The sequence below is a fragment of the Martes martes genome (assembly GCF_963455335.1).
Source record: "Martes martes genome assembly, chromosome: 15".
NCBI classification, from domain to species: domain Eukaryota; kingdom Metazoa; phylum Chordata; class Mammalia; order Carnivora; family Mustelidae; genus Martes; species Martes martes.
In genome coordinates, this window is record NC_137903.1 from 3504713 (window position 1) to 3531771 (window position 27059).

Consider the following 27059-nt stretch of genomic DNA (forward strand, 5'->3'; position numbering starts at 1 on the left):
TATCCATTAAAAACTTGAACACATCACCATGAAAACAAAGCAAAACTACAAACAATGATTTAAATGTATTTAATGTATAATTAATATAATAAGAAACTGGTTTTAAATTTTGGGAAAAAATCAACAGTTCTGGTAATATTGATGAATCTTCTCGTCACTGGAAAACCCAGTTCTTTGTATTGAAATCTTGCTCTTCGTTTAAGGCCCCCTTCAAATTTTCTTTCCCCTCTTCTCATCTCACTTATTCCATTTTTTTTTTTTTTCCTTCAGAAAGAATTTTTTTTTTTTTTCTTCTGGCTCTCAGAACTCCTAGTTGATATCCTTTTAACAGATTCGGTCCTTGCCCGTTGTCATAGTTTCCTTTCTCTGTCCCCCCACCTCTATCAACTCTCGGCTTACTGGTCTGAATTTTTCCACTTTGCATGGAACATGGTACATAGTGGGTTTACTACTTGTAGGTGCCTGTGTCCTCTATAAGATGTTGCCAGTAGCTTTGGATCCTGTTCTCTATTCATCCAGGAAAGCTAACCATGGCCACCTTTCAATTTGATTATTCCTTCTCATAAATATATATATATATATATATATATATATATATATATATATATGCATTTCTCTTTTTGCCAAGCATGAGTTGTTTCATAGTTTGTTTGTTTTGGGAGAGAGTGTCAGCAGAGAGGGGCAGGGGGAGAAGGAGAGAGAGAGAATCCCAAGTGGACTCCACGCTCGGCACAGAGCCCAATGCAGGGCTCGGTCTCATTACCCTGAGATCATGACCCAAACTGAAATCAAGAGTCTGATGCTTAACCAACTGAGCCATCAAGGTGCCCTGTTTTTTGTTTCTCATTCATGCATTGAACCACGTAGCATGTAGACTGACTCATCCTTTTTCTGGACTGGGAGGAAAGAGAAAGGTCTTAATCCTTGGAAATGCTGTCCATGTCAGGACTGGATTAGTAAAAGGACAGAAAAAAATACCCTGTCTTTAACAGCTATAGCTTCCCTCATTAATTTCAGGGGTTTTTGTTAGACCACCTTGGTTGCCGTAGGCGTTCCCAGCACTCTTTTGAGGGCAGTCTTCACCTCTTGATTCCTCAGACTGTAGACAAGGGGATTAAGCAGGGGAGTCACCACAGTGTAGGTCACCGCCACCAGCTGATCCTTGTCGGAGGCAGACTTGGATCTGGGCCTCAGGTAGATAATGGAGGCACAGCCGTAATGCACAAAGACCACTGTGAGGTGGGAGGCACATGTGGCAAAGGCCTTCCTTTTTCCCTCAGCTGAGGGGATCTTCAGGATGGTGTTAACGATGAAGCCGTAGGAGATGAGAATCAGCAGGAAAGGCACCATGATCACCAGGATGCTGAGGCTGAAGAGAACCAGTTCCTTCACATGAGTATCTGTGCAGGCTAACTTAATAACGGGCGCCATGTCACAGAAATAGTGGTTGACCCTGTTGGGGCCACAGAAAGGCATGTCACAGATGAGGTTGGTGGCCACCAAAGCAATGAAGAAACCCGTGACTCCAGACAGGGAAACCAACCCCAACCCTAGCCTTTTGTTCATGATGAGTGTGTACCTCAGAGGGTGGCAGATTGCCACATAGCGATCATACCCCATCACAGCAATGAGGAAGCAGTTGGTGCAGGCAAAGCCGAGGAAGAAGAAGAGCTGAGTGGCGCAGGCCACAAAGGAGATGGTCTTGGTGGCCGAGAGCAGGTGGGTCAGCAGCTGAGGGATGATGACAAATGTGTAGCAGGATTCGGAAAAAGAGAGAATGAACAGGAAACCGTACATGGGAGTGTGCAGAGTCCGGCTGCAGCGGATAACAGCCATGATGGTGGCGTTGGCCAGCAGGATGGTCAGGTACAGGAGAAGGAAGACCACGAACAGCAGCAGCTGGAGCTCCCCCAGGCTGGAGAAGCCCACCAGGATGAACTGGGCAACCATCGTGGTTCTGTTGGAACCATGCATCTGGATGACTTCTTTCTGCAAATGAGTTTGGGAGACACAATGATGAACATCTTCCCGATGACTTCTCTTTCAGTGTCTTCTCTTCAGGCCCAGAGTATTGATAGATCTCTCTGCCTCTCTCTCTCCCTCTGCCTCCCTCTCTCTCAACAAAGATACTCCTTTTGATGATTTTTATAAGAAATTATTAATCTCCAATAATGGGAGAATGATTGGTTATATTATAGAAATGTACAAGATGAAAAGAAACAACAAGAGAAGCTACTTTGATATTTCCCAAGATGATGTGAGGACACGAGAAAATCTCCTACCATAGTAAGAGAAAAGGCAAGATACCAAGCCATATTTATAATAAGATATCAACCCGTATTTATGGTAAGGTTGGAGATGATTTGGGTTTGCTTTCTGATATATTTTTATATTTTCAAATATTTAACAATAAACCTATTTTAATTTGATAATTCTAAATATACTTCACTTTTAATGCAGGATATTTCCACCTCATTTTGTTGGAAAAGATATTGTCCAAACATAAATAAGAATGATTTGTTGCTTCCAGATACAATAATACTATTTTTCCAAAATGAAAAAAAAATGCTTTTGGAATGACCACATATCTAAATTACACATTATTGATAACATCTGCTGGTGCAGGTGATTACTAGCAGCATGATATGCCTGTCCTCTGACCACTACCCATCACAGTAGATGGCCAGCTATGATGGGAGCTATGATGGGAAAAGAACATGTCATGGTCAGATGCAATCAGAAGACAGGTGCAATGATAAAGAAACATTATTTTTAAAGTTCAAGGACAATTCCTGGCAGAGAATAGTCTAAGAATCCAACTCATCACTTGACCTACATCAGAAGGTGTCTTGGAGGGTTTGGAATGGGGATGGTGTGGTAGAGGAAAGGTAGATTTCTCATGTTGCATTGGGAAATGCATTGCCACTATTCCTTTGGAACGGGGCTTTGGAGGGCACATCTGTCAGAGGCAGAACAGTGACCTCCCCAGCCCTGGTTTGCTTCAGAAAACAGACCATCTCTCCAAGGCTATTTCCACATCACACCCTTGGAAATTTTCCCACCAGTGCATCATCCAGCTAAGACACAGGAGGAAGTGGTACTTGCCTCTTGAAAGCAGAATTTCTCAGGGTCTGACTTCAAACATTTCCTTCCCTTAATTTCATAGGGTGCCATGTTATAACACAGGCTTTCATTCACAGGGAGACAGTATCATGTCTAAGAGACAGTATCATGTCTATTTTATTGCTAGAAATGTTAGCAAAATACAAAGTGTACCTATTTCATATTAAAATAACACCCAAAGCCTTAATCTTCTTACTTTCAGATGCAGGTTCAGGAACTCAGGAGAAACCCAGTACACGTGTACCTCTCAGCATCTCTCAACTTGTTGGCTCCTCCAGTGGGTATAAAGCACAAGGCATAGCTTCCCGTGAGGCACGTGCATGTTCCCTCTTCCTCACCTCTGCTGCGGCTCCTTTGTCTAGGTAGCTCCCCACACTGGCCATCGTCACCCTTTCCCTCTTTATGGCACTTTGCAGAAAACAAGATGCTTTCACGTATGCTACCTCATTTTGGCCTTCCCCACCCAGTAGACAGCACGAGTGTCTTTGTATCCTTGTTATAGGTAAGGTGAGAGCACCAAGTGCCCTCTCCTGAGCAGAGTAACCTGGGAGCAGCCTCGTCTTTGCACTGAAGGTGTTAAATTGAACTCATCTCCTATGTTTGTCTCCCTCTATGGACTATTAGCTTCTTACAAGCAAGGATTGATATTTTTATTAATAGCTGAATCCCTAGCATAAAGCATAATCTGTAGTTTATCATAGGCTCATTTTAAAAATCTGAATAGAATATTTAAAAAACTAAATAATATGTTCAAGTAGTAAAGTCAGTACCAGAATTTGAGTCTTCTAGCTTCTAATCCACTTTCTACCCGCCATATATTTTTCAGATTTAAAAAAAAAATTATTTGAGAGATAGAGAGAGCACATGAACAGGAGGAAGGGGTTGAGGGAGAAGCAGACTCCATGCTGAGCAGGGACCTCAGTGCAGGGCTTGATCCCAGGACCCTGGCATCATGACCTGAGCCAAAGGCAGACACTAAAGCAACTGAGTCACCCGGGGAACCCCCTACCTATGAGACTTCCACTTTATGACAGAATCTATCCCACACATTTTTTCCAAGGCACTAAAGCAGGCATGGTCCCATGTTGCTTATTCAAGTAAAAACTCATTTTGCCCTTTCTGATTTTTCTGGAATATTTCAATTTTAATTCATAAATTTTCCTGAACTAACAAATTTTATAATATGAGATTTATTATCTCTTAACCTTGGGTTGGGAGGTGAGAAAAAAGAATAAAAAGGATAGCAGTAAGGTAAGTGCATGATCTGGTGAACACACTCAAAGATAGGGAATGTCAAGGATGTTGCTTAATTTTAATCACGGTTTTGTGACTCAGACCGTTTTCACCATCTCCCTAAAGCATCAGCTTATTTTTCTGTGATTTAAGCAAGAACTTGATTATGTCTAAGATAGCTCCTGTTCTTGACCACAATATTTATGTTTTCTCATGCCACTTCACACACTTGTATGACCTGTTGTTTTCTACATTCAAACCCTCATCATTTCCCACAGCCTCCAATATACCTTCTCTGACAATTACGGTCCCCATAGATGCTTATTTTAGAGATCTTGAAATCATATGTATGGTGAGTAGGTTGGACATTATCGTGTAGCACTATATGTACATTATATATGGAAACAGATTATTATATATACCATAAATTCCATACTAAATACTACATATTATATAGTATATTACACACAGTATAGTACATTATACTATATATCCTATAGTTTAGATTATATAGAGAATATAGTACATAGTACTGTATTCAGCATAGTATATACATAGTATTTAGTAACACACACACATTCTGTAGACTGTTTCTTTGGGGCAGGGGCCACAGCAATGTATTCCGAATGACCTACAGCCCCGCCACAGTACAGGGTACAGAATATACCCTACAAACAAAAACTTAATACGAGATGGCATGCTTTAATTCTACTTTTGTTTCTGAGTTTTCTCATAAACTATGATTTTTTCCCCTAGAATGTGTTCTCTGCTATTCTACTAAAATCTACATCATTCCTAATTTTTTTTTTTTTTTATTGTTCACAAAGTCATCTTAAAAAAAGAGAAATCTACACTGGTAAACTTTCCTGCCCCAGCCCCATTACTTCTTCACTTCTGGGATTTCTCAGCATTCAGTTTGATGTAAAGTGTGCCATGTGTGCATGTTCTGTTTGTGTGTGTACGCAGACTCGATCAGAGCGGATGCTTTTTTCATTTCGAGAAAAAAGCAAATCCAGTTTTACTTTGGTGCAGAATCTTTTTTTTCATAATAGTAAAAACTATTATGCAAATACATTCAAATTTGAACTCCTTGGTGGAAAATGTTTCTTTAGATAGTAACTGACAAAAGAAATACACTTACCCACTTAAGTTCAAGTGATCAAGAATGTTGACATATGACTTTGGGTTTAATGGCTCCCAGTCTTATAGATCTTTTGAATATCGAAAGAAGGAGTAGTACAAGGTCACTTGTAAAAGCAATGACATGTGTCCTGAAAGATTAAGTGATTGAGGGGAAAAAAAGCGCTGAAACATTTCATGACGAGTTTATCTGGACACTTAGATGTCCAAACCTCTTTGAGTCTTAAATAAGAGGCTGAAAATAGTCCACTCTATATTCATATGTCAATTCAGATTCTATAATTAAGTTGGAGAGTACTTCCAGTCTTCTGGGATTTGAAGGACTAGGGCCCTTTGAGACCCTGGGGAGCTGACGGGAGACAGAAAATATATGGCTGAATGTGGACAAAGGCATCTTATCTAATACAAGAAGAAATAATTCAGATTGTAAAAAATTTCCATCTCTGTAAAGCACAAAAAAAGGAAGCAAGTATTCTTTTAGTATGAGGGGAATTTAGTTACTTTCAGAAAAAAAGTTTACAAAACACCAGGATGTCAAGAGAAACCAAGTTTTCCAACCCCGAGGTTTACATGAAGACTGAGTTAACAAATGTAGGAAGTAAAGGCAGGGTTGATGATTATGCAGGAAATTTCTGTCTTACTTCTCTACTGAAAGCCTGAATAAGTCAGACAACTGTTTTTTTTCAAATGTCCTTCAGGGAGTTATTGGGAAGACTTTTATTCAGCAACCCTTCACAGAGCACAGTGATTTGCCAAGCATGACATTACACATCACAGTGCTTCAAAGATAAACCGATCATACCAATCATTCTAATTTTGCAGGGAAGACAAATGCAGCATGGCTATCTACAATGGGCATGCTGAGGCACCAGGACAGTGCCCGTGAGCATCAGGACTGCTCGCAAGACGGCCATATCCCAGTGAAGATCCTCAGACACAACCAGGGCTGAGACTCATTCCATGACTTTGTGAACAAAAACATTAAGCATGAGAAACTTAAGTGGAAACTACTGTCTGTTTTGTGCCAGGACATTCAAGAGGGAAAGCTGGGCACCCCAATCAGGGTATTTCAGCAAATCATCCTTCTGAAAACAAATGAAATTACTGGGGAAATATTTTAAAAACGTCCATTGATAGCAAGCTGAGCAAAGATTCCTATGCTAGGAATTTTCAGGTCAAAATCTGAAAAAACAAACAAACAAACAAACAAAAAACAAGAATCTAGAGAAATGAGTGGAGTGCTGGAAGTTCCTTTCACACTGAGGACATTTACTTATCTGGAAGGAACACAAATCCAAGTTGTTGATTTGAGGGAATTGCAGAATAACCCTGACAGAAATGAAAGTCCAGCACTCACCAAATGAGGGTCAAAAAGTTGATCTCGTTCTTTAAGCTGTAACTGAAGGATGATGCCCTAACATCAGCATGAAGCAGAACTGAGCTCACTCCTTAGCTCCCTGTTAGGAGGTACTAGTGGGAAAATCACCCCTAGGCTGACCAAAGACACTGGGTCAGGGTGGGGAAAATACATCCATTTAAGAGGGGTTGTGAAAAGTCAGACTTCATCTAATTTACAGCTCAGATTTGTATCTCAACTTGGCCTAGGAAAGCTTGAGCTCTGAATTTAATTTGTAGTAGATCTAAACTTATAAATTTGTAGTAAATTTATGGTAAATTTATAGAGGACCTAAACTGGTAGTCCTTCTAAACATCTAATCATACACAAATATGGATTACCTCTGGAGAAAGGAAAGTCGGCTTAGCTTCTAGAAAAGAACAAAACTGAAATGATAAAAATAAAAACATTTCTTCACAGATGGGATAATTGTCTACATAGAAAATCCTAAGTATTGCATGGAGCACTGGGTGTTGTACATAAACAATGAATCTTGGAACACTGCATCAAAAACTAATGATGTATTTTATGGTGACTAACGTAACACAATTAAAAAAAAAAAAAAAGAAAAGAAAAAAAGAAAATCCCAAAGAATAGGTTAAAAAAAACCTCCTGGAACTAATAGGTGATTAAAGCAAGATCACAGCACATAGAGTTAATACACAGAAGTCAATTTTATGAAATTATAAAATACTGATGAAAGAAATAGGAGATTTCAATAAATGGAAAAATAGTCTATGTTCATGGATGGGAAGACCCAATATTGTCAAGATGTTAGTTCTTCCCAATTTGATCTATAAATTCAAGGTATTCCCAATCAAAACCACAAGTTATTTTATGAATATCAAGAAACTGACCATCAAGTGATATGGAAAGGCTAAAGACCCAGAATAGTCAACACAATATTGTATGTTAACCACATTTTCTGATTTCTGTATCTGTTGTTTTAATATTTGGGACCTTGACCAAGGAGGGCCTGACCCCCTGGGGTAAAAGGATTCCAATTCCTGGAGACAATAAATGGCTTTCCTTAGAGGATGCCTTTCATGTGCAAACAATCTAGGGCTCATACTCCTAAAATATTCACTTTTTCAGGCTCTTTACATGATTTCCCTGTGCTGGGTATCCCAAGGCCAAGCAACAGAAACTAGGGATGGCTCTACACCCAGGAGCTTGCTAAAATTATTAACTGGCCAGTCCTAACCCTTCGTACCCTGTTTACCCTGGCTTGCCCATTCCTTCCCATGAAAACAAACAAATAAACAAACAAACAACAACAACAAAAGGAGGGGATTTTTCGCAGTTCCCCTAACCCTGTCTCCCTCTGACTCAAGTCAGTGTTTCTTGGTATGGCCCTGAGTGGCATGGTGTACCCCCTTTCCCACAGGAACTGTATGTAATAAACTATCTTTTCAAAAGCAATTATTTCCCGATCCATTGGTCTAACTGGAAAAAAATAAAATCTACAACTTAAAAGACATTAAAAGAGAGGAATAACTTTGGAAGACTGATAATTCCTGACTTCAAGACTTACTATAAAGTATCAATAAACAAGATGATGTGGTATTGGTGAAGCAATAGACAAATAGAAAAAAAAAGAAGCTATGCTGCCATAAAAAGACATAGAAGAACCTTAAATGCATATTGTTGAGTGAAAAAAGTCATTCTACAAAGACTATACAACTCTGGAAGAAAATACCGAAAAGTCAAGAGGTTGAGACCCGTGGAGTCTGAGGACAAAAATACAGTTCATGGACTACCAAGGAGTGGCAGGCTGAAGAATTCCCCAAGCTTTTGGGTTGAGATCCACAAAGGGAACACAATAGGAATGAAGAAAACAAGAAATAGACCAGCCAACCATCTCAGAGCCTGAGACTAGTTTCAAATAGCCTCAAATCCTGGCCGACCTGAAACAAGACTTAATCTAGTGCCTGACCTCCATTAGCCCTTCTTCTGACCAGATCATGTGGCATTCTGGGTCTCTTGGGATGAGTACCAGTATACAGATAATATCTAAGAATCCCCACAAGATATTTTCCTTTATCCAGTGCACAGGAACTTCGGTAAATGCTGGAGGACCCTCGGGAAAATACTGGGTCAAAATTTTAGGGATATAGTTGTGGCCATGTTACAGGATCTTTCACCAAAATTACCCATCTTCTTTCATAATCAAGGAGGCTCAGGGTTGGGAATTGGCGTAGTACTGAAATTTAGGTAAATGGCCATGAATTGCCACACTGTAACTTACAGAGCCATCCTTCCATCAGACATAGAATATGATCAAGCAGTTTATCGATTGGCTGCTCATCCATTTTATTGCTCCAAATCCCTTGGTCAGCCGTTTTCACAGATCTTTGCAGGTCATAACACTAATCATCATCCTAAACTTCAATTAATGTTGTTTATTGTCCATATCTTATCTGACAGTTCTGTGTGGCCCCTGGGGTTCCACTCTCCAGAATACTGTTACTCTCTTTGACATCAGTGAACTCATTTGCTGTGTAGTATTTCCACCATCATCTCTAGTCTATCATAATTACCAAAGAACTCTTTAAAGATGTTTATATTGCTATCACCACAGCGTTTTATAAACACAACCAGGTTCCCTGGGTGATAGAGATTAATGGTTAGATGAGGAGGTTTTCTATAGTATTTCTATCCCAACACATTCATTTCCCAGAGCTTTGGGATTCCTTTATGATGTATTACAAAAACCATGGCATATCCAATTTGTTAAACATTTGTCAATATTTAGTTCAGACTTCAATTAGTTATTCTATGAGAGGATTGATGCTGTTTCTGGATGCATGAGTCAGCAGATTAAATTCTGAATCCCTGTTGAGTGTTCCTCTACCAATGAATTAAGTGGGATTAAAATTGATGTTTCTTCTCCTCTGGTCTAAGATCTTCATAATTCTCTCTTGCATAGAAACATGGCCTCCTAACTCCCACTGACACAAATTGGCAGAACTTGTAGGTATTTGTTTTTGTTTTTTGTGTTCAAGCTACCCCAGAGCAGGCCTTGTACCTCTCCCTCCAGATTGCATTGTGATCTGGTTCCTGTTGTCGGCCTAGAAACAAAGTGAGGTAATGGGGCAACCAGCCCAGGTGCAATCACGGAGTCTTTTATGTGGAGGACGGTTGATTTCCTTAGATGTGTATGTATGGGGTGGGGGTGCTATCTTCCTCAACAGACAAGGGTGGTCCGAAGGCATTAAAGGATCAAGATCTCAGCCTCACTTAGATCAGTTGAAACGTATCCATCCTATGTCTCGTGCCTCATGTCTCATTTAGCATAAGAGCTCTGGTCAGGTTGATCTTTAAAAGCCAAACATACCTTCAGACTATGGTTTTCGCCCTTAGGGATAAGCTGTCCTAAGACTCTGGATAATGTGGACTCCTTCACATCTGGTAAGGGGGCATTCTGGTTTTCCACACATTTTTAATTGTCTATTCATTACCTGTAACTTTGTTTTAGTCTGAGTTCACTCTCAATAATTGTAAAAGTGCCGAAGCTTAAAAATTCTTTATAGTCACTGTCATTACCTTGCCATCTAAGTGAAGGTCCATGATTGTCTGATGCCGTGGCCTCCCTCCATAATTCAAACAATGCCACACTGGTGCTTACCTGAGTCAGTGCTAATGGTGTCAGATGTCAGGATGAACTCATCCCTTTTCACACTAGTAAGGTTGTCTGTATACTCTTAAATAGACAAGTAACCCAGTCCTAGAACCCCATGTTGTTGTTGTTGTTGTTTTTCCCTTCAGGTCATTTCTTTGTCAAATCAGTGTATTAGCCAAGGTCCCAATGGAAAATAAATAGCCCAGTAAAACTGAGGAAATTCAAGGCACAGGAGAGTCGCATAGACTATGGAGTTACCAGGAGCTAGGAGCATCCTAGTTTTTATATCCTTCGTAATTACATTCAATTATTGTGATTCATACAGGTCAGCCTTCTGGGGAAAAGGGTAGGGTCAGAGATCTGGAGTGAATGTCTATATTTTGAACATCAGCATGGTATTAATTTTTGTTCTTGGCAAGGATAATATAATAAAAGAAAATTTCAGGCCATTATCTTGACCATAGATTTTGTTTCTCATGTAATAGTATTATATACTTCCATGCATAGCCATTTGATCTGCCGTGCTTCCCCATGGGGAGCATGTATTTACCTGTCTTGTTGACATCAAACTCCACCATGAGATTTGCTTTGGCTAGGAGATGTAAACATTGGTGTGGGCCATGCTTTAGCAGAAGCTTTAAAAACTGGCATGGATCTACCTGCCCCTTTCCCTGCTACAATGAGAATAGTGGAAGCCAGATAAAGGCTGTTTCTTCAGCCTGGATCCCAGAAAAAAGGAAGCAATACCTAATGCAAGTATCATCTGATCTTCAAACACAACTTGCTCAAGAAATAAACCTTTGAAGTTGTAAATAATTTAGAATTTAGAAATGTTTGTTACAAGAGCATAGCCTATATGATGAAAAAAATAAATATAAGTGATTAGTAAAGTCAGAAATTGTTCCTCTGAGAAAAACTGATATCATAAATCTCTAGTAAGACTGATCAGAGACAGAGAAATTCAATAAAAGTTGTTATAAATGATAATGGGGCTATGACCAGAGATGCTGTGGGGAATAACATGTTAATAAGAACACACTGGGAAGAATGTTATACCTCTATTTATGAAAGTTAGATGAAAATCAATGAAGTCTCTGTAAAATAAACCTTAACATGATCCATTCTGGAAGATATAAACATTTGTTTAAACATTAAACAACTGAATCATTTATAAGCTATTCAATAAAGAAATAGCCAGGCCCAAATGGCCTCCGCAGTTTCAATGATTCACGAATTATGGACACAAACACCCATGCACGCACATGCACGTTAACACATAGTAAATATTAGCACTATTTTAAGAGGACCTACATTGAGTTTAACCCCCAAAATGTAAGGGATTTTTTTTTGACATAAGAAAAGTTGTAATATAATTTCCCACCTTAGTGGATTAAAGAAGGATGATAAGATAAACACTCATAACAAGAACTTGTATCAAACTAGAATTGGAAAGCTATCTCTTAATCTGGTTCATATACAAAGAAGCCAGAGCAGGTATCAAATCTAATAGTAAAATGTCAGAAAATTTCCCTTTGAGATAAAAACCAACAGTCCATTAATACCACTTCTGTTCAATATTTCACATGAGCTCCAGAGAATATAATAAAATGATTATAAAAAAAGAATAAAGATTGGGAAAGAAGAATCAAACTGTCATTACTGGCAAATGATGTTACTATGTGTGTAGAAGTCCAAAAGAGCTTACAAAGAATTTATTTGAATTAGGATATTTAACAATTTAATTAGATTGAAAAAATTGTTTTACAGATCTATCGCATTTCCAAACATTCCAACAAGGAATTTGGGGCGGGGGGAGACACCATTTATAAAATCTTCAAAATAAAAATAAATCTAAAAATTATATGCCAGACTTCTGCAGGGAAAATTACAAACCCTTATTACGAGCAGCTAGAGAAGGGATGTATTAAGGAGGACACGGCAGATGCATGCACGTGAGGACGCAGCTCCTGATCCAAGCCGTATTTCTCGTCTTGGGCGAGAATTGGGTGCATGGTACGAATCTTACGACAAATAGTTAATAGAGAGAGAGTAATCCCAACAGCATTTATACAGAATTCACTGTTTTGGGGCACTGCTATAACCTTCCATTTATTAATTCAATGTAATCCTTACATCAATTTTTCATATAAATAATACCGTATCACCATTTAACACATGGGGAAAGGGATGGGCAGAGAGATTAAGTAATTTGCCCAAGTCACGCGGCTGCTGAGTGGAGGAGAGGGACCCAGACAGGAAGGCCACAGAATTCATGCTCTTTCTTTGTACACTGATCCCCCCCTGCCATGTGAGTTAAAAACAAAGGAAAAGAAAAAGTATGAACTAGTGAAATAGTGACAAATAGTGAAAAAAATACAAGAACAGTCAATCTATAGGTGAAAAAAGGCAAAAGAACAAGATATAAGTAATGATAAAAATATTAACTAAAGTAAAATATTTTGTTCATTTCACTGACAAAAGGAAAACAGTAGATACTTTCATTTTCGGCAAAGATGTGGAGACTTGGTTCTCACGGATTGCTGTCGGGGTGGACAGCGGACACTTCTGAAGTCACTTTGGCATTAGCTACATAAAACAAGCACCGTCCACCTCCTGCACTCGGCAACTCTTCTTCAGTTCCTGCTAGCAAAAATCCCCGTTCACGTATGAATAATACTGGCTCTCATTTTTTGACCTGATATGGGTCAGGAAATTACTGACAACTTCGCACATGTTGTCTTATGCAACCCTCATGACCATTTCTAGGTGTTAATTCAGTTGCTTACACAGCTGAACATTTTTCTAAATTTTTTTTTATGTAGTGGCTGTATTTTCTTTATTTGAATTTCTTCACTCATATTTTATTTTTTTAATTGTTTAGTTTTATTTTTATAGTCTTAATTTTTCTATGTTTATGTTTCTATAAAGAAGCAATTATTTTTATGTGCTTAAATATTTTTGCTCATTTTATCCCTTATTTTAATTAATAGCTAATTGATACTGTAGAAATTATTTATACACTAAAACCATTTCCTTTGCTTACTACTTCTGTTTTCATGTTTTAGAGAGCTCCTCAAGATCAAATGTATTTACTTAAATTGTCTTTTAAATTTACTATATTTAAAAATATTGTAACAGCTGATCAATTTTTGGAATAATTATGAGATAAAATCCAACTAGCATCCTTTTAACATTAAATGATGTGCACTTGGGGGGCCTGGGTGGCTCAGTCATTAAGCGGCTGCCTTAGGCTCAGGTCATGATCACAGCGTCCTGGGATGGAGCCCCACATTGGGCTCCTGGCTCTGTGGGAAGCCTGCTTCTCCCTCCCCCACTCCCCCTGCTGTGTTCTTTGTCAAATAAATAAATGAATAAATACATAAATAAAATCTTTAAACATTAAAATAAAAAATAAATGATGTGCACTTCTTTTAAAATAACCCTTCTCCAATTATTTTGCTGCATAATAATATTACTTTGGGATTTTCCATTCTGTGCTTTGATCCGTGGGTCTAGTTTTCTTTAATATCAAACTAGTTTAATTATTGTCATTCATTGAGCATTTTCCTTTTTGGCACAACAACTCTTGCCACTGCTTTTCAGAATATCCTTAGGTATTCATCTGCAATTAGTGTTTCATTAGAAAAGCAAGGACATTTATCACACTATAGAAGCATAGATATTTGATTGGAATTGATTTAAAGTTAAAGATGAAATAGTTCTAATTGGTAGCTCTACAGAACTGGGGCATCTGATTCTTGTTTGAAGTGTATCTCTATTTATTCAGGCTTTATTTTGTATCCCTCAGAAAAGGGTTTTCTTTATATTTTAATAAAGTAAAAATTTTATTTCAGTAGGTCCTGACTAGACATTGTTAAATATATTTCGAGATGTTTTGTAAGGTCAATTATTTATATTTCATATATTTGCAAACACGTTCCATGAACCTTCTCAAACAGCTGTGTTGAGCTCTAGGAGGAACGCTTATATCTCTGACTTGCCCCTTTCCTCCTGAGATCCTCGTTTGCAGGCTGTTTAAGGATTTACTCTTGAACTTTCAGAGCCCTGTGGATACAGACAGGACAGCCAGCCCATCTCTCCGCTCCCCTACATCTTCTCCACGGAGCTCACATCTCCAACGAATTCACGCTGAGTCGTTGCTCCCGTGACTGCTGCCAGTGACTCTCTTGGTCTCGTGCCAAGCAGAGACACAACATCTGCTCCGTGGGTGTGTTGTCATATCCCCTGGGAAAGATGACGGCACGACACTTGACACAGGTTCTTTCACTTTGCTCATAAAGATTCATCAGGGGAAATGAGCAGCTTTCTTGACGGAGACATAGCAGGGGAGAAAACCAAAGCAAAGAGCAAAATCATGTTCCAAAAGGTTTTCCGTAAAGGAAAGTTCAAGATAAAGTGGAATTGTGGGGGAAATTATCTTGGGAAGTGCAGACGTCTTTTGGGGAAAGGATACAGGAAGTCATCTTAGGGAGCATGGAATGAGTTTGAATTAGCACATGAAGGCTGACTCAGTGCAGAGAGGATAGGAACAATCTGGTCAAGACGGGCTTTCCTGGAACCCCGTTTTTGCTGTGAGCTGATCTCTCTCATCCTGTTAGACGCACGTAGTCTATATTTCTGGTCACTGGGCTCAGAATCTCACTGGGAAGGTGAAGTTGTGCCACAGGCACATTTTAATTGCCAGGAGAGGAGGAGGGTGGAACGGGTACAAACGTGCGCATGGTGCTTTTCTGAGCAACTGTCTTCTCAAAGGAGAGAGGTCCTGGCGAGATGTGCAGAGCTAAGCTGACCCATGCAGAACTCCTTCTCTTACTGCACAACAGCTGCTTTTCTGAAAATGTGGGAAACTACTGGTATCTCATTAAAATCATCAAGAGAGACGAGAAAAGCATCAGGAGTTTAGGAAAAAATGATGTGGTGAATTTTTTCTGAGTGTAAATAATCAGTCAATCTGATCAACTCCCAATCCTTGTGAATGTTAATATTGTTATAAATTAATGAATGGGAAAACAAAAATTTTCATTTTAAAATAATCTTTCACCGACTTCTACGGAACAGAAAGGACTCTGTGAGGTGGGAGGCTCTCCATTGCTGCTCCGCGTGGATGCCTCTGTGGGGTGTGGCTTTGACTGCTGTCCAGCCCTCGTTCACTCTCCTCTAATCTGTGGATATCTTAGGCGGATATGCCTAAAACTACATTTTCTTGAATAGCGGTTGGTCTGCTCAGTGTTAAAGGGTGTGCTAGAAAATCAGTCTCAATGCACAGGCCAGCCCAAGAGGCTCCAAATCCACTTAGAGTGATATTACGTTGTGTTGCGGCCAAGGTCACAGAAATTTCCTGATCCCGACTTCTGCCTTGGTTTAGCCTTTCCCATGATGTGTTCATGGACCATGACACTAAACGGAAACCAACAAACAGACATGAAGTCATTGTTATTGCCTGCATTTATGCTTGTAAACTCAGCGGAAATAATCCCTTAGTCTGAAGGTCCAACGGGTTTTGGTTTCTCACTAAAGCCAACCCCAGGTCTGAAGATCTTACCACTTTCCCGGAAGATACAAAAGAAGACAGAGTGGAGTTATAATTAACCAGGAGAGCTTGTGTGTGTGAACGTGTGTGTGTGTGTGTGTGTGTGTGTGTGTGTGTGTGTATGTGTGTAAGAGGAAGGAGAGAATGTTCAGTTCTAACCCATGAGATCAGGCCCAAGGTCAAATGAATTCTTCGGTCACATTAAAAAAAAAAAAAAAAAGTGAGGCTGAAGTGTCAGGAGAGTCATCTAACACACGTGACCTTTTAACACACAGTGACCCTACACACTTACCAATGTCCTGATATCTGACTCCAAGTAGCAGTGTAAACGAGTCATGAACAAGACCAGAGGAAAAGGGGGAGGTTTCCCCATGCCTGCACCCCACAGTACCTATCATATGAGGACGGGAATTAGTGACACTCTCTGAGGTGAAGGCCATTTGTCTCATCCATGGGAGTTTATCTTTTCCACGGATGTCGCCTGGCATAGTCTTCTGCTGCCGGAGACGAATACCTATGCATTCTACCCTCTGTTAATTAAAACGATCGTATCTTCATGAGAGGTCATGTGAAAGCACTGTGGGGAACCTCATAAAGGAAGCAGATGATGTGGGCTCAGTATCAATTCTACTCACTAGTGGGTTAGACATTTTAATCCTCTGACAGTTGGTTTCTCACCTATAAACTATGGATCCTACTGTGCACTTCCCAGGCCGCCCAAAGCGCACATCAAGTAACAGTTTTGAAAGAGCAGCACATACTGCAGGTTTGAAGAATTAGCACCTGAAACGGACTCACATTGGGTTATTAGTTTATTTCCTTTTCACAAAACACTCGATAGGCCGGGGCCTGAGTTAACCAACAGGCCCAAGGAAAGGAGAACTTGATGACCAAAGAAACTAATTTTGCTTTAGTCTCTTCAGGCCCCTCTCTTGGCAATTCTCAAGCTTCAAAGGAATGGAAGAAGAGCAGTTGACTTCCAGTCTTGCAGTCGGACTCAGCCTCCCACAACAAACGGGGGCCGTGAATGAGACATCCCATCCCCTCCCTCCTACTTCAAGCTTGGGCGGGATATGTCATTGATGAGCATCTGGTGGAAGAAAAGGGAGAAATGTGGAAACAAAATGATTCAGTCAGAAGACCTTTATTGCCCAGTGGATCTTGAAAGGAAGCATACAGCCAGGAGGCAGCTTTCTGCCTGGAGCGGGCACCCTGTTGGCTCTCACTCCTGCAGAAGGAAAGAAAACAAAAATGTCTAACACAAATTCTGGTCTCAAATGCACCTGAGATTCTGCTGGTGCACGGAGAACAGAAACTGCTCTTTACATAAGAATTTATGCATAGTTAATGAAAAGGATTAAGCTTAACTGGCCTTTCTTGGCCATGCGCTGAGATTTGAGGTGTTCTTTTTTTTTTTTTTTTAAAGATTTTATCCATTTATTCGACAGACAGAGATCACAAGTAAGCAGAGAGGCAGGCAGAGAGAGGGGGGAAGCAGGCTACCCGCTGAGCAGAGAGACCGATGCGGGGCTCGATCCCAGGACCCTGAGATCATGACCCGAGCCGAAGGCAGAGGCTTAACCCACTGAGCCACCCAGGTGCCCCTTGAGGTGTTCTTTTTAACCCATGCTTCTGTGAGTGTCTTCAAGGGATTCTAAAAAAAATTTAGATTTGTATCAGTGCATAGAAAATTAGAAAAAAAAATCAGCTCCCATAATACATTAGAAACACATAAATGAATAACTTCTTATACCCCTGGGGATAAAAATACATTATATGTTTATTAAAATAAATAAATTAATTTTTTAAAAAATGAATAACTTCTTTTTTTAAATATTCATGTATTTTTAATTTTCTTAAGTTTGTGTTTTTAAATGTCAAAATTCTTATTTTAGATATTAATAATTTTTTTAATTTCTTTTCGGCATAACAGAATTCATTGTTTTTTTTGCACCACACCCAGTGAATAACTTCTTGTACAATTTTCTTGCTTGAACTTTACTTGGATATATCTTAAGCACCAGATATCACCACACTCATGTACAAATGTTATGTAATGTAAGCACTGTGGTCTGCCAATATTGAAAGACTGAGACTCAGGAAACTTAGAGAAAGGGAGAAATATGGAGACAGGAGCTTCTTGGTTCCCTGAAACAGAGAGTCACGGCTGTGAAGTATTTTTCAGGGTTGGTTTCCCATCTGGCTGAGACTGAATAATAGTATTTGCCAGAGTCTAGAATTCTGAACACAGACAAGTTTTCCTATAATAGCCATCCATTATTTTTTCCTCAACTGAAAAAAAAAACAAAAACCTCAATGAGCAATAATGGACATGATTGCAACAAAATGTATTTTTCTGAATTTTATATATGGAAATGAAGGAAATGGTCTCTGTTCTTGAAAACGTTCTCTTGCTTGATCACTTCTGCTCTGGGAGTTTTTCCTTGAACACCTTGCAATTTACTGCTTGGAGAGAGGAGGATCTTGATTAACGTTGTGGCAGGGAAATGGTTCTTCCCACAGATCTACGAAGTGCTGACCTGAATTCTTTATTTCTGAGGCTGTAAATCAGCGGGTTGAACAATGGAGTGAGGATGGTGTAGGAGACAGATATGAGAGCATCTTGGCTGGAGGAGGAGGTGGACTTGAGCCTTAAGTAGATGAAAGAGGCACAACCATAATGGATTGTGACAACAATGAGGTGGGATGCACAGGTGGAGAAAGCTTTGTACCTGCCTAATGTGGAAGGAAACTGGACTATGGCAGAGATGATGTGTATATAAGATACCAAAATCAGTAACAGGGGGACAACTAGGACCAATGCACAGAGCATGATGATGACAATCTGACTCAAGTGGGTATGGTGAGATGCCACTTTGAGGACAGGGGAGATGTCACAGAAGAAATGATGGAGCTGGTTAGAAGAGTGGAAAGGCAGATGAAATACTATGGAGGTGATAATCTGTGCAATAGTAAAGCCACAGACACAGGCAGCAGCCACTAGTCCCACACACACCCGGTGTCCCATGAGCTCCGTGTAGCGCAGAGGGTTACAGATGGCCACGTAGCGGTCATAACCCATGGCTGCCAGCAGGAAGGAGTGAGAACAGCCAAGGAAGAGGAAGGTGAACATCTGGATGGCACAGCCCAGGAAGGAGATGGTCTTCTTCTGGGCCAGCAGGTCCACCAGCATCTTGGGTACAATGACGAAGGTGTAGCAGGTCTCAGAGCAGGAGAGGACGGCAAGGAAGAAGTACATGGGGGTGTGCAGGGCTCTGTCCAGCACGATGGTGGAAATGATGATGGCATTGGTGCCCAGGGTGAACAGGTAGAGGGGCAGGAAGGCTATGAAGAGCAGCCGCTGCAGCCCGGCCAGAGAAGAGAAGCCGAGGAAGACGAACTCCCTCACCAGGGTCTCATTGTCCTGCTCCATGGAAGGTACATCATTTGGAGACAATCCAAGAGAGGGGTAGATAGTATCAAGATAAAACTCTGAAAATGAGTAGAATCACAAGAAATTGTTCATCATTAAATAGGTGTTAAGATCTGAGTTCTAAATTCGTTACTCCCCCTCCATCCAGATTATATTTTAGACGGAAAGTGGTGCCTAAAATCAGCCAAGAGCACATCCAACTTTGCATCTCCACAATCATTCTAACACAAGAGGCAAACAGTTCTTGACGTTTCTCAGACCCAACTATCCCTTCATCTCCTCTTGCAGGATGCAGCTGTCATTCACATCCCTCCACCCTCACTGTTTATCACGCAAACCTAGCCTTTTAGCTTGCTTGTCCTCACATGCCTGGACCCTCAGTTGCAGAGTACATGGTTTTCACACGCTACATTGAGAGGTGACTTTGTCCATGATCCTCAGCATCTTCTCATTAACATTTTCCTTAAATAGTTCAACCCTTAGTTCCCATCTTTCCATAACTTGGACCTGCATTTCCCTTGCCCCTGTTGGCCACACTTCCTGGCATGGTCATTGGCTCCACCTCTGCATACCCTCATTATGCTGACTGTTGCTTCTGGACCTTCATTCTGTTCCCCAATCTGGAACAAGGTTTCGAGGATAGAATATACCTCTGCATTCTCCAGTGCCCACCTCAGAGGCCTTCCTCCTGCAGAGAGAACCCCCGTCTTCTCAGGAGCCTTGTGCATTTCCATCACTTCTCTTAAATCCTACTGACACCCCATTGTGCTTGTCCTTCCTGTCGCACACACATCTCTCTTCAATGCATCTTGTCCCTGATTCCAGGTAAATTTCTATAATACAAATTGTATTATATTAGTCCCCTCCTCAAAATTTACTCATGACTTCATATTCCAACTTTCTGTGGCTTTTAAGGTCTTATTTTGGAAATCGAACTATGGGTCTGTGATCTTATCAACCTTCATGGAATGCATCCTTATCATGCAGATATGTTTCATCTTCTTTGCCTCTACTCCTTGCTTAGGCTAGCTTGTTACCCATTTTTTATTTACAAATATTTTACCATTATTCTAAGGCTTCAGCTAAATCTGCCTTTTTGGGGAATTTCCTTGATATCACCCCATAAAGAGTTGTCTCTTTTCCAAGAATTTATATATGACATTAATCCCCAATTTAGTGTGTTTACTTAATTTTGAAATATTATATTGCATTTTTCTCATCTCTCTTTTCCATTGGATTTTATATCCTTGAAGGGAAGATGTAAATTGTATGTATCTTCAGCTGAATTCTCTTCAGTATCTTGAAGTGTATTAAGTATACCTAATAGCTTCTCAATAAATAATAGTTGTATAAATTAAAAAAGCTAACTTGGCATGTTGTTAGTTATCTTGTGGTGTCAAGAAGTCTTCCTAGAATGTGCAGAGTTAGAGAATCCTCAGTGTTCTCTCCTCCTGGGCAGAAGGATCATACAAGACCAAGAATGCCTGAGGATTTCTGTACTACAAGGAACTAAGTAGTATCTTTCAAACACAAGAAAGAAATCTCCATTTACAATAGGAATATAGCACTGAAGAGAGCATAACTGGAATTGCATGTATTCCCAACTCCTTGGACACTGGTTACTCTCTAGAGCATATGGGAATGTAAGTAAATGGGAGAGAAAATATAAGGTAGACTTGTGTTTATCCCAATTTAAAAAAGCATGTCATTCAAAATTATTATCTTAACTAATACCAATAACAAAAATTAATGGCAGTGTACCCTACCTTAGCAGAGAACCCCTAAATCAAGAATATCAGAAGCTATACAAAGAGTGTTAAGCAGTGTGATTATGACAAGGTGCTGTGTGTTAGGGACACATGTAAAAATAAGACCCAGTCCAAAACCTCACAGTTCGTGGTGAGATGTTTGCAGAAGTGATTATTATAAAATAATGTGACTGAAATGGCAGATTCTCACTTGCAACTGAAAGCACCAGGGAGAAAAATCTTTTGTATATCTTTGGAAAAGAATATGTCTGTGCTTACTTCTGGGTTTCTTTATATCTGCAATAGAAATGTTGAACTAAAGCATTCTTGGAGAATATAATGAGACTGGGCATAACTTAGTTTCTACTTTCATCCAGACGTATAAAAGTTTAGGGAAGCACAGTTGCTGTCCTGCCCCTGATGTTTTGTGTTTCCATAGTGTCACCCCTCACCCCTGTCAGACCTTCTCTTCCTCCTCCTTATTCCGCTACTTCTTTGTTCAATGCCTGACAAAAGGGTCTTTATTTCCTAGAAGACATGTTTATTACTAGTATACTGTTATCTTTCTAATTCCAGGATCCCCAATTCTTAGGACTACAAATGAATTTCCATGCTTATGATCTCAAATTTTACCTTTATAAGCACAAGTAAAGTTGAGTAATGGAATAAAGTAGGTTTTAAAGTTAGACCAATTTAGGCCTTAATCCTGACTCTGGCATACTTTAGTGGTAAGATCATAAATTCTCCAAGTCCCATTGTTTCATTTGTATAGTGAGAAATGCAATTCCTGTGTCCCATGGCTACAGTGAAGATTAATTGAAATCACGTATAGGAAAGAGTCTAATTTAGTAAATAGCGAATGCTCAGTAAACACTTCCTTTTCATTATTTACTGTTGTTCCGTTTTCATCAGTAAGATAATGAGCATTTAACTCACGGCAAGTTGTTGAATCTGCCATTTCTGTGCTTTTCAAGGGAGGGAAAATTTAAGAGGATTATCATCCCCCTGAGGCTCTCTAAGCCTGACGGAAGGTAATGGGGTTGTCTAAGGAGTGTTGCTCTGCACTGGAGGGAGCAAGTCTAGACCTTGATAGATGAGGCCAGCCCTTTGCTGCCTGGTTGTCCCACAGCCAGAGTCATCCGTGTAGGTTAATTACCGCTGGGAGAAAGAGCAAAGGAGCTTTCTTACATTTTCTACTTTGTTGGGGGATGGTATGAGACAAATTTAGAAAATAAATTGTATTAATCCTAGTCATATAGGAATATAGACTTAGGAGTTTCTCATTATGATGCATATCATATGATGCATATGATATGCGTATTTTGTACATGTCAATGTACAAAATCAATGGTGCATATTTTGTACATGTTTTTAGGTATCTATGTATTTAAAGTATCAAACTCAATTCTTCATTGAGCTCCTAAAGACTGGAACATGTTACTCCATAATTCTCATACTTTATGATTTCATGATTTCTATTATGTTCTAAGCACTGGAAATATAAACATGAGTAAAATCACTGTTCCTTTCTTTGAGAAGAGCGAAACAAACAGCAGGCATATTGCAAGGCAAACCATCATAAACATTATGAAAGAAGTACAAGCAAAATGTCCTGAAAATCTTGAGGAAATAACAAATAATTTCTGGAAAGCTTTGAAGAACAGACAGTATTCAAATATCACCAGTTAGCATTTTAACAAAAATATGACATTATGGGCATTATTCATGTAAACATTGTGATTGAGCTGATGGCCACTTTCCTTAGTGTTGACTAGCCCTTCAGAATAGAACCAGTGCCTGTTGTTTTGTTGTGTTAACATACAGACATTTCATGTTTCCAAAGGAAATGCAGGTGTTTATACATGGCTGTGAAAAAAGAGATACTCATTCTCCTTTTCTTCTGTTTCTGTACCATTAACTTCACATCAAGTTCAAACTAACCCCACCCCCAGGCTACTTCAGTTAGTTCTTAGGGGGACTTAATTCCACCCCCCATTAGTCTGTCAGTATTCCTTTTGACATTTCAGGGAAGAAAAAAATAAAATAAAATGAAATTTTATGAGAGTTTATCAAATAAAATTTAGAACCATCTTTTAGAAATATAATGTGAACTAATATTTATTACGAGTTCACCATATTCAGAAGAAAGTGAAAAAAAATATGTATTGTCTCATTGGTGTTCATAATGAGCCCTGAAGTACGTATTATTTTTAATATATCCATTATAAAGATGAGAAATTTAAAAACCAAAGAGTTTGAGGATACGATTCAAGTTCACACAGCCAGTAGAAGTAGCCAGTAGAACACACACACGGATGTTACCGAGAAGAGGACAGCAGAATTCTGTCACTCTCCTTCCATATGAAAGGACTTAAAGACTTAAAGACAGGATTTCTGTTACACTTTTGGTGTGGATTCACATCCTGACCCCACCATGTATTGGCTCTGGGACTTTGATGTGTCTAAATCAATTTTCTCATCTTTATAATGGAGTCCACTCTGATAATCAGCTAACTTAACTTTCAAGCTTTCTCCAAAATAAGTGAGAAAATACTACTGCAATGGTTAAGTGTCATGCAAATATTAGTTCTGTCATTATCATTTAGAATCAAAATGGGGCAGATGCTTTTCAGAATATGACTTTCATACTGCTGGGTGCACGCCACTGGTTTCAGAAAGGGTTTAAGAGGATAGTTTCCTTGATCACGACAGGGAAGTGTATGCTGCACCTGTCCCTTATCCAGGAGGATCGCCAAAAAGTCTAAGTCATAAATGTCATGGTCCCAGGAGGTCTTAAACCTGAGCCCAGCAGTCCCATCTGAGAGATGAAGAAATTGAGCTTTAGAGAGTGCTGGGGAGACCCCAAGACCAGAAACAACCAAGTTGATGTGTCAGCAACAGAAGAGAGATATTTGTCTTTCAGGATATTATTGCAATTGTGTTATCATGCCTCCTCGAGGTGTTTATTATGTAGATACTAACTCCTCTTTGTGCATCTTTGTGCAGTTTCTCCCATGTCTGTTCCTGAGCCCACCGGGTCTCTATGACCTTATGCTAGTGTTTCTGACTGACTCTGATTTTGCGTTCCTTTGGACTTCTGTGTCTTCGGGTCGGTCAACTGTCATTGTTTGCAGGGAACTCACTGAGTACTAGGACCTGTATTACATACTGTAATCGTCTAGATGCTACACACCACAATCATTTCTGAAAAAGAATATTATTCCGGATTTTGTAGATGCACACACATACACACAAACACACACACAATGGGTTGTTATTCAGACTTTAAAAAAACAAACAAAAAAAAAAAAAAAAGAGGAGAAAAAATCCTGCTATTTGCAAGAACATGGACCTGGAGGAATTAGGCTGAGTGAAGCACACCAGTCACAAAAGGGCAAATTCCACTTAGAGGACAAAGCCAAAGAGTCAAACGCAAAGACACAAAGCAGAATGGTGATTGTCAGGGTCAGGGCAAGTGCACAGTGGCTGTTCAGTGGGTATGGCTTCCAGCCATGCAAGATGAACATGTTCTAGAGATCCGCTCTTCATCATTGCGCCCGTTGTTAACACCACGGTATTATGTACTTCACATCCATGAAGAGGGTAGATCTCATGGTAAGTATCCTTGCTCTAATGAACAAAAGATTTTCTGATTAAAATTGCTGAGTGCCCTACTGAGTTAAATCAGAACGAAGACAGTGTCTATGTAAACTGAGGAAGCTCACTGAGACCATTAATTTAGGATATGTATAAAATTATATGCATAGTTTTACTGAAATTCACATCAAAGCTTAAACTGTCCTGGTTAGCATTCTTTGGAGACCATAGCCTTACTCTCGTGGCATTCTCTGCTTCTCAGTGGCACTCCACCGGCATGGGCCCATCACCCTTCTCTGTCTCTTACCTGAGATGGAAAACCATAGGTCCCACTGGGAGCTAGATGTTTGCTCTCACCTCCTGTCCATTCTCCACTTTCCCAGTAGGACAGGGGGTCAGTCCCAGACAGAGGTCTGTTATTCAGGGATGGACTCCCATCTGCCCTTTGTTTTCCTGAGAGGAACAGAGGCACAGAGGCTGCTGGAGACAAAACAAAACAAAACAAAAAAAACCCACAAAAACAAAAACAAAAAAAAAAAACAAGCTGAAGTGGAGAAAGGGGAAAGGTCAAAATGGGACAGAGGATACCAATCTCTACTCAGGGACAGAGACATGATGATGGTCTGGGGACTTAGACCCTGACCAAATGCAACAGTTGCCTTCTGCCATTTTGTGCCACTTGACGGAAGTCCACAACCCACATCAAACATTGACCACAGAAGAGTCGGCACCTTCATTGTATTTATTGGTAGCGGGCGGTTCTTTGCTGGGTCTCCTGATGCCAGACCCATCGTCATGGAGATGTTGCTCTGGGTTTAATTAACAGCTGAGTTGATTGTGAAAAATAGAAAAAAATCAACAAATGCCAAATTGCTCAAAATTGGGGCCAGGCAAGAGGGCTCTCAGCAACTCTCAGATGCAGCATGTAGCAATTCTAGTAATTTGGTAATTTTAAGTTGATTTCTCAGTTTTACACATTACCAGAGGGACAAAAGGGAAATTGACACAGAGAATGCATGATGATAGGTGCATTATAAAACATGTTGGTTTAGCTTAAAATAGGCTTTTGTACTTAAAATTAGGGAAGTCTTTCCTGTCAGGCTGAGAGGGTGGATTCAGCTATGTTGTTTTTTATAGTGAAGGCCCTGGTGGGAGTGAGCTGTAAAGAGACACAGTTCACCACCCAAACTGACTGCATTTTTCCTACCTCTCTCCTCCATTACCCAGAAACAAATACAGTGTACTGTTGTGCATAGGGGACATGGTATCAGTGTGTGCAGAGATTGGGTAGATCAGTGGTCACAGACAGCATTACTTGATGATACAAAGGTCCTCTCAGTTTGCGCAACAGTACCATTGCTTATTTTCTAATCTCCAAAATTTCTGGTTTCCTCTTGTCTCATGGACACATGAGGCATGAATGTGATTCAACATCACTTTCAAACCAATGTGGATGGATATTGAAAACCCCTAACAAACCCCTAACAATGACAGGGGCACAAAGTAGGAACTCATCAAGTATCTGGTAGATACAGAAAAATAATGACACAAAACAGAGCAAAAGGGAGCATAAGAACTCATGTCCATGAAGAAGTAGGAAATAAGAAGACTGAATTTAATGGATTGAATTGGAATGCTGAACTTTGTTCTGTTACTGATGCCCATCGCTCACTTCTACTACTTGATCAAGGTATTATGGGCCTGTGAAAAGCTGTGTATATTTAATGTAGGCACCTCGATGAGCTTGGGGGTAAGTACACACCCATGAACCATCACCACCATCAAGGCCATAGACCTACGCATCAGCTCCCAAAGTTTCCTCCTATCACTATTACTGTCATTGTTCTTTTCAATGTTTTGTGTTTAAATGGCAAGCATAATAAGATCTACCCTCCTAGCCAATTTTAAGTACGCAGTATTGTATTGTTAGCTGTAGTACTGTGTGGCATGGTAGATCTCCAGCACTCATCTTCCATAACTGAAATTTTGTACCCTTGACTGACATCTCCTCATTTTCCCCTCCCCGTAGCCCATGGCAACCTCCATTTATTTTCCATTCTCTTCTATGAGTTTGTGCTATTTTCGATTCCACTTATCAGGACCTTGTGTAGGATCTGTCCTTCTGTGATTGGTTTATTCCACATATCATAATGTCCTCCAGGCTCATCTGAGTAGTTTCAAATGACAGGACTTCCTTCCTTTTTAAGACTGAGTAA

General features: G+C 39.8%; 1 protein-coding gene across 1 annotated transcript; it reads right to left on the reverse strand.

The window, feature by feature from the left end:
• Positions 1 to 1026: 1026 nt before the first annotated feature.
• LOC308355585 (uncharacterized protein) lies at positions 1027 to 19498 on the reverse strand (the record flags this gene model as incomplete). The annotated part of the gene is made up of 4 exons (XM_080823902.1): positions 1027 to 1989; positions 3462 to 3531; positions 13049 to 13154; positions 18559 to 19498. 4 exons carry the CDS (start codon positions 19496 to 19498, stop codon positions 1027 to 1029), a joined length of 2079 nt encoding a protein of 692 aa, XP_080680028.1.
• Positions 19499 to 27059: the final 7561 nt, after the last annotated feature.